At 53.4% G+C, this 13,839-nt stretch overlaps 2 protein-coding genes across 13 annotated transcripts in view; both read right to left on the reverse strand.

Annotated features, from left to right (window-relative positions):
• Nucleotides 1-13,201, reverse strand: FCRL1 (Fc receptor like 1). 12 transcript variants are annotated; one of them, XM_032845646.1, is made up of 11 exons: nucleotides 12,989-13,201; nucleotides 9,372-9,398; nucleotides 7,022-7,291; nucleotides 5,675-5,962; nucleotides 5,235-5,513; nucleotides 4,786-4,902; nucleotides 3,754-3,781; nucleotides 2,718-2,800; nucleotides 2,442-2,510; nucleotides 1,861-1,892; nucleotides 1-962 (listed from the first exon to the last, which is right to left on the reverse strand). In XM_032845646.1, the coding sequence occupies exons 1-11, from the start codon at nucleotides 13,017-13,019 to the stop codon at nucleotides 891-893; spliced, it is 1,296 nt and encodes a 431-aa protein (XP_032701537.1). In that variant the 5' UTR covers nucleotides 13,020-13,201; the 3' UTR covers nucleotides 1-890. The 12 variants fall into 12 exon arrangements, 6 of the variants coding, with proteins under 6 accessions (XP_032701537.1, XP_032701532.1, XP_032701534.1 ...); XM_032845641.1 differs by lacking the exon at nucleotides 1,861-1,892 and having other exon boundaries at nucleotides 12,989-13,088; XR_004381232.1 differs by lacking the exon at nucleotides 1,861-1,892 and having other exon boundaries at nucleotides 932-962; nucleotides 2,442-2,800; nucleotides 12,989-13,088.
• Nucleotides 7,416-13,839, reverse strand: part of CD5L (CD5 molecule like) — a 24,042-nt gene continuing 17,618 nt past the window's right edge. The window contains exon 7 of the transcript XR_004381238.1: nucleotides 7,416-7,426. The gene's annotated coding sequence lies outside the window, so the exon portion shown is untranslated. The remainder of the gene's footprint in view (nucleotides 7,427-13,839) is intronic.

A 13,839-nucleotide genomic window follows, 5' to 3' on the forward strand; every position in this document is an offset into this window, starting at 1 on the left:
CAAGCTGAAGGCAGATACTTAACAACTGAGCCACCCAGGCGCCCCATCAATGCTGTTATTAAACACAGGGGTACCACTTGTGGTGTTAGATATAGGGAAGCCTCCAACATTTTATATTATATACTTCTAAATTGTTTTAATTTGTAAGAGTTGGTGTATAATTAACTGTTTTAAAATGAAAACATGGACTCCAAATTGTATTGTCACATTTTTTTTGAAGTTCGTAAATAAAAGAGGAAAAATTATATTCATAAGCTTCTAGAGGTGCAGCAAATGCAGAACTTTGGGTGTGGTGACACAATGATTGTATGTCATGATAAATATGGGGGCATCTAGATGAGTCTGTGAATACAAAACATGTCACTGAAATTGAATGTACCCATAGTCACTGTGGATAATGATATAGTGACTCCAAGTGCACCAAGTCACATATTTCATGCAGAAAGAGGAAGAGTCATGTATGTGTCAGGGTTATTCTGGAGTTCAACACAGAGGGCATCTGCACTTGGACAAGAGGATGGGCGCTCACCTCTGCATAGCTGCCTGCAGAATCGTTAACCTCATGTCCACGCACTCCAAGTGAGCTTCACTGTCCTTCCATCCCAAGGTCACCCAACCCGTTTCCTCTTATAGAATGAAGTTAGAGCACAATTTGACCTGTGCCTAAAAGAACCAGTAGGAGTGATGCCCCACCCCTACGTTCATGTTGGGTCTTTTGGATGGTTTCTTCAGGGCTTTTGGCCTGATGCAGGAATAGACTCTGGAGGGTGAGGGGAAGCACCTAGATGAGAAGTCCTGGAAAGCTGACTACTCCAGGATCTCTGAAGAACATATCAGTTCTGAGGCTTGGGGTCATGGATGGTTTCCAAAGAGCAGAATCTTCCAGGACTTTACATGGCATCTTCATAGTCCACATCTGCAGGACTTGCCTTCTTCAGCTTAAAATAGATGGCTGAGGCATCCTAAAAGCAAAGGCACATGGATAGGACCAGAGCAGGGAAGACACGTGGTTCTCTTCCTCAACCACCCTGGATGAGTCCTATCACAGCACGCCACACAGCCCAGAAAGTAGAGCCTCTTCGAAGACCGACCATAGGTGAGCATTTTCAAAGGCCTGTGTCCCACGAGTGGGCTGCAGAGGTGTTTCTGATGAGCCATAAGTTCATCCAAATGTGCAAACTCCCATTCTAATGGACCACCATTAGGCATTTCCACAGGCTATCATTTTTTCTTAAGGATGTCAGAGTTTTGTACTCATAAACTACATTAAACTAAACACAAATTCTGTCCTGAGACCTCTGGCTACTCCCCCCTTCCATACTAGACAAATGTACAAAGCACCTACTATCCTTGCACCCATGTAGAGCTGGAATTCCTGTAATTTTCTGAAAGAATCTTTGTATTACCAGTGATCTCCTGGATTGTTCAAGGTTTGCAAATTACTGAGTTGACACAAATCACTATTAGTTTAGCTTTGTTCAATATTAATTTAGTTTTCCACAGATTGTGTGATTAACCTCACAGCACAAAGTGGTGTGTGTGTGGTTCAACAGTATTTCAGGATAAAGATTTTAAAGGTATAGAATTTTTAGACTTGCCGTGTGCTACACTGTACCTACAGATCATCCATGTGTCATTGCTAAAGGAAACATCTGTGCAAGGCTCCCACATTCCCTTGCATGGTGAGGCTTTATTGTTATGACCAAATGTTTTTCCCGCTGTGTGGGGACATAAGGGAAGAGATAGACCCTGAGAAGCTTTTATTTTTCCTAAGTGGCCATAGTTTTAAGAGTTTGAGAACGAGCCACTAGAAGAAAGAAAGAAGAGCAGGAAAGAAAGTCTGTAAGTCTTCTAACTCACCTGGTCTGTGGTATGTGTCCTTCGGGGGTCTACTGTGGAACAAAAGATGTGTGCTGTAAGATTTCACTTCTATTTGAAGTCCTTCCCTAAAGTCATGCTAATAAAGGCTTCTTCTCCTCCTATCTACTTCCCATGTATTGATTTCTGTCAGCAATTTCATTCTTGCTTTTTTTATCTCTTACAAACATGATTTCCTTGCTGTACGGAGGACAATGGGCAGCCTAGAGGTGGACGTGTAAGAAGTCCCTCTGGGCATTTACACTCTTCACATTTCTGGACCCTTGAGGTATGGATGGGACAACAGCAGCAAGTGGGGCCACACAAGGAGGGCAGGCAGACACCACCACCCCAATCTTCCTCTGACCAGGCTGTGCTGAGCTAGCACCAGAACTGGACTCTCCTGGGGGTGGCTTCCAGACCCAAGGCCAGTGCTCAGGAAGGTAGAGCAAAGCCCACAGCCAACTCCAAGGCAGAGCTGCAGTGCTGAAGAACACTTCCATATGCCATTTGCAGGCACTGATTGTCCACTTGGTTCCAGAAAAGACAAAAGTCAGAGACACATACACTCCCTCACGTCTCACCTGCTGCTTGCCGCTCTTGCTGCCTGTGGTACACCAAAGAGTAGACCTCGTCCCCGCTTACGACATTCACTGAAGAGAAGAAAGGAGGCATAGTGACACAGTCCTTTCTTCCTACCACTTACCTCATTCCATGCCTACCATCTGTCACCATGAAGACAAATGTGCCGTCTGTTGTTGGGGGTGGCTGGGGCACAGCAGGCACTGGTGGGCTAGCAGACTCCACCCCTTCCCTGGCCCCCTCTAGCTGCTTGGGCCAGAACCTTTGGGAAACCTCACCATTCTCGTATATAAACTGTTCCTGCAGTGGGGCAGCTGAGTTGATGTAGTTGGACACCTGTGGCACGGGGCTGGGAGGGCTCCTGCAGACACAGAAACACAAGATAACTCTGTGGGAAAACATCCCAGATACCCCAGACATTACTGTCCAGGTTTGTGAGCGAGACATCGAAGGAGAGAAGCCTGTTAACAAGGGTCCTGAGCAGAATACTGACTTCTGGGAAGATCCGCAGTGAGCTCCACTGTGTGTTACAAACTCTGAACCTGGGCTGAGCAAGGCACGGCAGAGCAGCCATGGAGTGCACAGCCCGAGGTGAGAGCAGGTCCTTACGTGATGGGTCAGTGCGGTGTTGCCCACACCTAGAACAGGGCCCCTCCCATCACAAGTGCTCGGCGAATACTAAGTGAGAATATTGATTCCCCCCCTATGGAGAACAAGTTTTTAGGCAGAACAAGCAGCAGAAAGTGAACTTGCATGTACAGGGCTCTGTACCCCTGGAAGACTGCTACTCTGATTTGGGAAAATAATCTGATTTTTGTTGGCATAAACAACAACATGGTACAAAAATATGTCAACTAAACTTTGATGTTTTAAAAATATTTTCCTCCTCTAAACTAAAGAACTTTGCCAGCAAGTTTTCGGGATGGTTATCACTCTCTGGCCTGAATGACGGAAATGTGCTTGTATCTTCATGCCTTTGAGATACTTTCAGGCTCTCAGGATCCTGTTTTCCTGCCTCATCAGAATGACTCACAGATGCTCAGGTATTGGTTAATTGATTGGATAAATCAACTCACTGGTAATGTGTGAAATGGGTCAGTTTCGTGAGGGAGGTGAATCAGGAAGAATGACGGAAAAAGGATTTGAATCAATTAGTCCGTGTACAAATGAGGAGGAGCAGCAAACAGACCCTGTTAGCGGTGGGAGAACTCCAGATAATAAGATCCACAACAAGCACATGAGAGAGGACAACTTGGAGCGGGGAAGGTGGGCTTTCCTGCATCTTCAGCACACGCAGAGGCAGCAGAGCCTCACCTGCCCGGGTCTGCAGCCGCTGGTCTTCCTACAAGTCAAGCAGATGAGCAAACACGTCAGGAGGGAATCAGATGGCCCTTCTGCGGGGGCTGCTCCCCAGGCCTGTCACCGCGTGCCGGAGGGCGTCGTTTGCTCAGATCCTTCACTCTCAGGTGAAGACACTCAGTGCGGAGCAGCCGGTGAGCTTCCAGACGGTTCATCCCACGGCAAGGACCTGAGCCCGAGCCTCTGAACCCGAACACCTATTGTCTTTTTGGCTTTGGGTTTTGACAACACACCACCTACTCTTGTCATGACAAGAGCCCTCAGAAGCACCACAGGCACAGCCACAGCCGCGTTACAGGTGAGGTGAGGGGCCCCAAGCGGCAGGACAAGTTTAGAATTTCAGTGAGAATCTCACATGGTCTCCATCTTGCTCAGGGGAGAACAGGAGTCCAGGATTAAACACCTGAATAATATGTAATTACCAGCTGCGAGCCGGGGCGAAGCTAAACAACTTAGGGCTCTGAGGAAAGAATAAAAGGAGAGAATTGTAGGCCGTGTGGCTGGCTGAAGCCTCTGGGGGAAAAGGCAGTCAGGCTGAGAAGTAGGAGAGATCCCGCCATGAGCAGACGAGCGGGTGCGTAGGTGAGTGTTCCAGAACACGGGAAGAGCTCGTGACGGTGCTCTGGGGGGATGAGAACGGAGGCACTGAGTTTAACTGGGGGGTGGTCAGCAAAGCTGGAGTTGCTAACTGTGTTTCTCTTCTAGTAGCTGACCTGTTGTTTTTAATAGAGTCAGAGTTTTGGGTGAAAATTAGATCCCGGACACACCGGACATCAGTTGAGCCCCGACGGATCACACACGGGGGTAGAGGGACTCGACCACAGACACGGGTACCGCTCCCAGGCTGGGGGTTGGGAGCGGATCTGCAGGCTGGGGGCTGGCAGGACGTATCCCTCCCCCACAGCGTTCCTGTCTGTCCCCAGTCCCGCCTATTTCTGTGAAAACAAAGTTCACAGTAACAAAATACCAGAATCTATAAATACTAACCCATTCTTTTCTTGAGCCAACAGCAGAGCGATAAGGCCATAACGGTGGGACCAAGGGTGCCAAGCAGCCCCTCCAGGACTCCTGAGGCGAGAAGTTCCTTTTTGTCCTCCACAGGCACTGAGGGGAGAGGTCTGCCCGTGAGCCAGCCTGCAGCAGGGCTGGCCTTTGGAGAGCAGACATCTCGGGTGAGGGCTGAAGCCAAAGTCTGCTCTTCCTGGGCCAGGGGCGGGGGTAGCAGGACTGACTTATGTGATTTGCAGCTCATCACCCTCATGGCAGGAGGGAGGCACAGCCTTCACGTCCTCTGTGCCCCTCAAACACACCTCCCGGGACAGCACCACCCTCAGACGCTCTGTCATAGGTAACGCAGCACCAGAAATGCTGTGTAAAACTCTCCGGGATATCAGAGAGGGACATTGGCCAAGACAGTTCAATGGCCTGAGCCATACCTGTGATGCTGAGGGTCACCACCTCGCTGCGCTGGGCCCCCAGGCCATTGTCGGCCTCACAGGAGTAGTTTCCAGAATGTTCTGTGGTCAGAGAGAGGTTGAAGGAGGCTCCTCCTCCAGAGGGGGCCAAGATGCTCCCCAGGATGACGTCCTCATGGTAAAACCAGTACTGGATCGGGGGAGAGCCGCTCTGGGCCTCACAGCAAAGCTCCACCACGTCCCCAGGGAAGGCCTGGGCCCCGGGCACCCTGAGGGTGAGGACGGGATGGGACACTGGACCTGAGGGAGACAAGGGGCTATTGGAGAGGGTCTCCATACCGTGACAGACTCGTTATCCCTGCCCACAGAGGCTCAGCCCCGTTGGTCATCCGCACGGTGCCCGGGGGAACGTGGAGCCCAGCGAGTGGGGGTGCTGGTGGGACAGAAGCTCCGGAACTTACTTCTGACAGTGACGCTCACCAGCTCGCTGATGCTGGGGCGGTAGCCGTTGTCGGCCGTGCAGTAGTATTTCTCTGCGTCACTGTCTGTCACCGCCGGGATCTCGAACGTGGCGGTGAGTGAACGCTGGGTCTTTGTTTTCAGGGTCAAACCCAGGGCCCCTTTGTACCAGGAGAAGGTGATGTCTCCTGTGCCCTGGGTGGCCAAGCAGATGAGAACCAGCTTCTTTCCCTTCTGCACTTGTCCCCCTGGAGGCTGTGTCTCCAAGCTCACGTTCCAGACGGGGACTCCTACACAAACACAAGGAGGCACTGGGGATGTGACAGTCCTGCAAGCACAGGCCTTGGGTCAAGTCAATAACTGATGTTGCTCCGTGGTGGTGGGTGGTATTCGGGGGGGTGGGGTTGCTGCTGGCTGGGGGCAGCCTCGGTCAGGTGGACAGTGTGGGGGTGAGAAGGCCATACTGTTACATGGTGGCTGCAGCTCCCTCCCTTCCCGGGGCAGTGGGGCTTCCAGGGCCCGGGCCTCTCCAGCCCATGCTCTGCAGGGCATGGGACGATGGCGGCCACAGGAGAGACGGCCGATCGAGCTTTCTGGCCTCAAATGCTGGCCCCACGTCTTACTGTGGGTGCTTGATACAACCACTTCACTTCTCAGACTCAGTCTCCCATCTGTACAATGCAGAGGGGGATACTAGCTATCTCCTACAGTTGGGACGGTCCCATGACCTAGCACACGTGGGGCCTGGAGCCGGGCCGGCTGCCCGGTGGTTTTTTGCTCCTGTCCAGCCTCACCAGTGTTGAGTTTTGAGCAAGGGTGGGGAAGCCAACCTTCTGGAGGTATTCCACATCCTCTTCCCAGCACCGTGGATGCATCATTGTCTGAGAATGGGGGAGGACGTTAGCGTGCCCCCCGGAACACAGAGTGACACGGGTCAGTCACAGAACGCCCCTTTCTCCTCCTTTCTTTCAAAACCAAGCCCCAGCTTCGCCTCCCATAGCCTCGGGCCCAAAGCGGGCCCTTACCGTGCGGGTCTGAGTTCTCCCTTCTCTGTCGCTCCCATGACTCCCCACCACGGCCACATGTGTCCCCCCTGGGGAGGATGCTGCCAAGGGTTGGGATTTTGCAGTGATTTGCTCCCACTCTCCAGCACAGGGAGGGTGCCGTGAGGGGCTCCTAAGTACTCTCCTGGGCACTTGAGCGGGATTAGGGAGAACAGGAGCAGATCCCTTAAGGACTTTGAGAAGGAGAGAAGCTCCAGCATGTGTCCACCAGCTCCTTCCCCCCAGGGGAGAGCAGCCACAGGCCCCCGGCCCTGTGTAAGTTCCCTGTGCAAGCCCCGGGCTCACCTTGCACCTGTATCTGGATCCTGGGGCTCCAAGTGACTCTGATGGTCGAGGTCTTTGCTTCACACCAGTAGGAGCCCGAGTCTTCCCTCCACACGGTTGGGAGCTGGAGCTCTGGGGAGCGGCTGCAGCCCTGCCCCAGGGTTTGACTATCTGTGAAGAAGCAGAACTGGACTGGGGCGTCCAGCTTCTGAGAAGTGGCCCGCATCTCACAGGTCAGAGTCATCGAGCCCCCCTCCTTGGGCCGAGAGGGCCTGGCTGTCAGAAGCAGCACTAGAGAGAGGGATGAAAGACAAATGCTGGGGCCATGGGTTTCAGAGTTCCTGTCAGAGGCACACTGAGCTCTCTGTGTTTGGAAGAAGGCGAGTTGGGTGCAGAGACCGCCCTCCACTCCAGCATGACCTGACCCTGGGCCACGTCTCCGCCCCCCACAAGGCAACCTCTACCTCCCGCTTGGCTCCCACTCTTTGACGTTTCTGTCCACAAACTACACCTTTTCTGGACACAGGGCAGGGCGCCGACCACTGTTACCGGAGCTGGTGAAGCCTGACGTTTCAGGAAAAGTGAGTGTGTTTCATTCATCCTTGTCATAAACCTTGTCGGTTATCTTCTTCTGCTCACTCCCCCCGGCATCCCAGAGCCACACACTGTCTTTCAAGGACAGAACGTGACATGGGACATGGGGCCAGTGGGGGAAAGATTAGTGGAATTTAGTGCCTTCTTTACTGAACCTCTCCTGCCTGTTACTACTGCTCCCAATGGAAGGAACAGGCGTACGCGTGCCTGGAAATGCCACCCGCACACGCGCAGCTCCCCTGCTCTGAGACTCTGTGCAAACCTCGTGCAAACCACGGCCATCAGGGGCAGTTTCATTCCATACCCTGAGCCCCAGGGATGTCTCCCTTTTTGGCCATAGGGGCTCTTCTATGGATGCACTACAGATGGGCAAAGCTGGGTCCAGCCTCCCCTCCTCTCCGTCTGCCTGGCGGCAGTGCCCAGCAAGACATCGGATCCCGGAGGACGCCAGCTCTCGAAATATTTGTTTACCCAGCATCAGAGGCTCTGCTCAGATAAAAATGTCAAGTGTTCTGGATCCCGAGAGGGGGCTGCTGCTGCCACACCTCTCAGCCTCAAGCCTTGTTACTAGGATGCTTTACCCTGGGACATTATAAATCCTAGTCCAGTGTTAGTACCAGAAGGTTCGCTCTGGGGCCTGGAATTCCTGGCAGGGGTGGTATACTCTCCTGGGAATCCTGCAATCCCCCAGAGGACTGAGGACAGAGAAAGGAATAAAAAAGGCATCCAGGAACCCATTCCCCACTCTTCTGAATGGGGCTGGTGGCGTGGAGAGGACACCGGACAGGGGAGTTTGCAAGGCCTGGAGCTTGGTCTTGTAGCTCCGAGCTTGTTTCAGAGAATTCTCAGACTCCCAGGCAAACCTGGCAAGTTCCTGGTCGTGGAAGCTTTGTTTCTTCTGGATGTGGATTTGGGTCTGCGCTTGGGCTCAGACTGGGCGCTCAAGGGGTAGAAGCAGGATCAGGCACAGAGTGTGTCGGCATTAACCCACAGCCTGAGTTCCACTTGGACGAACTTTGGGAGAGCATCCCAGAAGCCTGGGCTGGTCCCCAGTATTTGTGCAGAGCCGTGCTCCTCGGCTGTGTGCATGACCTGTGTTCTCGGGGGGGGTGGTGGGCAGGAAGCTTCTTCGAGCCCCACAGGTAGCCGTTCTGATGTATCCTGGGTTGAAATGCACCTCAGCGGAAGATTCCTTCTGGGAGAAAGCTTCCTCCACTCTTTATCTGGTAGAAGCAAGACCTCGAATGAGCGTCAGAGTGCTGGGTTTGTGCCAACTAGAGTGAGAGAGAAGTCGCATGGGTAACGGCTGTGGCTACAGAGCAGGGCTGGAAATGGGAGGGGGACAGAGAGCTACTTGGCTTTCCTGTGGTCCTGGGACCGACTGTCACATTCTCTACGGATGTGTAATGGCAGTGTCTCCTCCATCGCTCCTGGGGGAGTACCTCATGGGGAAGACACGAGGGCTTTGCCACCCCCGAGTCTGGGAGGACGACGAGTCTTCTAACGTCCGTCTTCCACACTCTGTGACTTCCAGTGAAACAGCATCTCCCTTCCCGAGCTGCGACTTCCCACAGAAAGGGCTATGGTTTCAAGAAGACCTGCTCCCCTAGCTGAGCGGCCACGTGTCAGGTGCAGAAACTGACCTGAACACAAGCAGCCTGGTCCCCTGGGAGCCGCTGCCATGGTAGGCCTCAGCGGCTGTCACCGGATGGCAGACAGCACCCATGGGCCCGCTGCACGGATTGGGCTGCAAAGAGGAAAAGGAGGTCCGACTCACCTTCACTGGCTGGTTCGCAGGGGGCAGCTAGGAGAGAATTCAGGAGAGGTCAGTGCAGGTGCGAATTCCAAACAGGCAGCCCCTGCAGCCTGGCTGACCATCCCCAGTGCGGTTCTCCATGTGCCCTCCTGCAACAGTCCCCCCCATCCCCCTCCCCTCCTCCTCACCCTCTCCCTCCTCCCTTTTCCCTCCCTTTCTCCCTCCCCACTCCCTCCTCCTCCACGTCCTCCCTCTTCCCTCTCCCCTGCCCTCTATTCTCCTCCCTTCATCCTTCTTTACCTCTTTTCCCTCTCCTACATTCCCCAACACCACACAATTCCTTTTGTGATCAGGAACTCCTTCCCAATTACTGCTCCTATCCATGGTTAGGGTGGTGCCTTCGTTCTGCGGCCCCTTCAAGCCCTGGACTCTCATCCCTCCTCTCCAGATGTCCAGGTGGCCCCAGCCCGGGCTGGCCCACCACAGTCACAGCAGCCAGGCTCCTGCTCTTGACGCCCTTTATTCAGCAACGTCCCGGTGGAGGAGGTCCACAGAAAGAATTCGGATTTCTCCCAAGATTCTCCCACACCTCAAGGGTCTGACTGTGGTATGGCAGCATAATGCTCAAGAACAGAACATTCTGGGGAGATGCAGGCTCTGCAGCCAGAAGACAGAGCCCTGAAGCCTGCCTCTTCCCCTTACAAGCTGTGCTACCCCAGGGACAACGCTTCACCTCTCTGTGCTCCGCTTTCCTTTTCTGTGAAATGCAGGTAATCATAGACCTCCCTCAGAGTTTCTGCAGGGGTTAAATAAGTTCACGCCCATAAAATGCTTAGAAGGGTGTTTAGGGTTTATTTACCATCCAGCAAACATTACTGATTATTAGTACCTATTTGAGCCCGTGTTTAGTCTGACTTGTGTAGCCTGCCGTTGGAGCTGGAAAGCTGCTGTGACTAATGTGTGCCTCAGGTAGGAGAATGGAATCGATGGGGCTAGCGTGAAAATCACATTTTTTATCCGTCCGTTCTACAACTGGTTTCAAGTTCTTACGGCGGCGTGCCCGGGCCTGTGCATGGACTGGCGTTGCAAGAGCGAGTGCAAGCAGCAGGCTCTGCTGTCCAGGAATTTCGGGAGAGACAATCGAAAAATCACCAAAGAGCCTGACCTGAGAGATTGATCAGTGTTACCGGAGGGATGAGGCCGAGACACAAGTCCGAGGGTCTTAGGACGGTCCGGACTCTTTGGGCAGCTGTCAACTGAGTAGAAAACAGAATGAAAGTGGGCAGCTGCCTTCGGGGTGTTTGGGGCTGAGCACCCCCAACACAGAACTAGCCAATGCAAAGGACGTGAGAAGGAATGAGCTTGTGGTGGGGTGGGGAAGAGAAGGTGGTGCCCTTGGAGCTGACAGCGGGGCAGTGGTGGGCACTGGTGTGGTAGAAATGGTCAGTCAGTCACGGAGGGCTCCCTGGACTTGGTACCGGGTCTGGATTTCATTCCAGGTATGATGGGGAGCTGTGGACAGTTCTGACTCCACTTACGTTTGTAAAATCACTCTTATCCTGGGAGAAGGGCAGACCACCGTCATGCAGGAGAAGCAGAGAGGACACTAGTGGCAGTTTAGTCTGGAAGATTTAGTCTGGAAGAGCTTGGGCTAGGCAGGGCCACCGTGAAGGGCCAGAGTCCAGTATAAATTTGAAAGTAGAATCAAGACTTCCTTACGTATTGGAGGTCAAGTGTAGAGGAGAGAGAGGAATGAGTGTAAGTCCTAGATTCTTGGTCGCAGCTGCTGGAAGAGTGGAGGTGACATTCGTGAGCATGGCATGGTCACCCGGAGAAGCAGGGTAAGTTGGGGGAACTCACGGAGATCAGGACATGTGTTTGGCCGCGTGGAGTGTAACAGCTGAGTGTCTGCGGAACGCATGCACGGCGCTCAGAGGAGAGACCAGAGCTGGGGACATAAGCTTGAGTTGAAGGTCAAAGCAGCGCAGGAAGTGTCTGACCCGGGTAGGGATGTGCACATGGATGGAGTGTGAGGTCTGGCACCAGCCTTGGACAACTCCAACCTCTGGTGGTCAGGAAGCAACAGGTGTTGAGTTAGAAAGAAACCCAGCAGCCTGTAGTGTTCCAGAAGCTGAGGGAAGAAGTGCTTCCAGAAGACGGAGTGAAGGACCACTTGGGAGAGTCCAAGTTAAAGGAAACTGAAAACAGAGCCTTGGCTAGGATGACAGGGAAGGGGTTGGTGGTGCCAGCAGGGGCAGGGGTGGGGACGAAAGGTGGACAGCCATGGCCAAGGGTGAGAAGGACCTGTTAGCACTGAGAACCAACCAACGGTCACCAGGGCTTGAAAGGATGGAGGCCAGGAGGGAGTGTTTGAGGAGATGGAAATGTTCTGCATCGTGATGGTATGGGAGCTCACATGACTGCAAATCCTTCTGGAAAATCAGAGCTGCTGTATCATAAAAGTGGAAGTTAATGTGATGGAAGTTAAAAATGAGTTTAAAACAGGAAGGGCGGGAGGCGATGAGGCAAGCCCAGCAGCTCTCTGGAAATTTTGTGAAAGGGAGCAGAACACGGTCACGGCACATTTCCATCGTCTTAGGGGAAAAGACACGGTGGCGTGATTGTGTATTTACAGGACTAACCCAGGATGAAGAAATGTGGTGATGGCACAGGGAAGGTTCTGAGAAAGCAAGAGCATTAGGGAACCCAGTGCATACGGGGGTAGTCCTGTCCTGCATGGGAGGAGGGACGGTGCTGTCCTGAACGGGGACAAATGGCGGGGGTTGGCAGGTTCACAAATACAGCCTCAGAAAGGTGAGGACATTGTCTTCTGATGGCTTTCACTTCCTCAGTGACATGCAGCAGGATTACAAACCGAGAGTAAGAAGGAGTTTGAGGAGACAGAGAAGGTGGGAGATAGTGGTCTGAGGGCCCGAGTGGGAGGCACCGAGTGGTAAGGTGTGGGAGGGTCTCCGGCCCTACAGGGGCCACCATAGATGTGTGCCCTGCATTTAAAGGATGTGAGTCAACAGGATGGGGCCTTTTGTGTGAAGTCACACGTAGCTGCTTGGGAACTGGTGTGAAGCACACGGAGAAGCTGACGGAGGGTGTAGACAGGGGAGTGCTGGGCCAGCCCCAGCATCTGAGCTGAGAGGTGGGGGGCGCGGAGGACAGGAACAGGCAGTGGAAAACTCCAATCCATGGGGTTGAGAAGGAAAGTTGCAAATGCCCTGTGGTCCTAGGGTGGGGTAGGGGTGGGGTGCCAGAAACAGGGATTTGAAAGCAAGCGTTGTTGGTGATGATCCATTCTAGGTAGGGATGAGGGTCCAAGGACAGAAGACAAAGGAAAGGATGATGACCATGAGGACAAGGAACAAAGAGCCCAGTTTGTTGTGTGAACCACCCCTGCAGCTACCCACAACATTGAGAACAGAGACAGAGTTCACATCGGAAGGAAGAACAGACACTCAACACTTCCTATGAGATAAAAAGTGAATTGATAGTTTTCTTCAAACGCCAGGCTTTCTAGTCTTTCCCACCTGCTGCCTGACTCCGAGCCACAGGTTGGAGGCTGAGGTCCTGGCCTCTGTGGGTGCAGCCGGAGACCTTGGGAGGTCCGGCCTGGACGTCCTACTCACCGCACATCAGCAGCACAAGTCCCAGCAGCATGAGGACCGGGTTGGGGACTGTCCCTGGAGATGCTTTCTCCGTGAAGGAGGAATCCAGTTTGACAGAGGGTTGAGGAAGTCGGGATGGGAAGTAGAAGAGTGAGAGCCCTCCCAGGGCCCACCCTCTGTCTGCTCTCCGCAGGGGCCTGAGACAGCAAAGGACACTCCTTCTTGTGGCTTTGTTCTATGTCCACAGCTTGACGAGAGCGCACGTTAGCACATCAGGGCCTCCTCAAGAGCTCAGGGCTGTCTCCAAGGACGGTTCCCAAAGGCGATTTCTGACATGGATGAGCGCTCCTGGACTGCAATCCTGCCTAGGGCAGTGGGTGCTTTCCCCGTGGGGAGGTCCGTCCCCCCCCACCGCGCCCGCTCTGCACGTGCTCTGGCTTCTCCACAGCTGCACGCTGTCTCTCTGGGCACGAATGGCCAAGTCGGGGCCTGATGGCTCTCACCGGGGTTACGGGCAGGACCTGACGGACTGTGATGGGCTCAGGGTCAAGCTGTTTGTAAGGTACTGGCTCCCACCCATATTTAGACTTTCATGGCGTAGCAGTCAGTGAAGCAGAAACAGATGAAAAACAGAATCACAGGAAATTATGGTCTGGGGGGATGTTTGTAAGTGAAATACAGGAAATAAGCTTATGCAAATTAGCTTCTGGGCGTTGGGGACAGTTTGCCATGATCACCTGGCATGTGTGATGGCGGTCCTCCCCTCCCCCACATCGGGTGACTGGAGCACACTTGGGTTCCTGGTGCTTGGCATGGGGAGCCTGGGTGTGATTCAGACCGTGCTCAGAAAGAATAAACCGTCTCAGGTTCCA

This window comes from Lontra canadensis, unplaced genomic scaffold (genome assembly GCF_010015895.1).
Source record: "Lontra canadensis isolate GAN:19392208 unplaced genomic scaffold, GSC_riverotter_1.0 scaffold168, whole genome shotgun sequence".
Lineage (NCBI taxonomy): Eukaryota > Metazoa > Chordata > Mammalia > Carnivora > Mustelidae > Lontra > Lontra canadensis.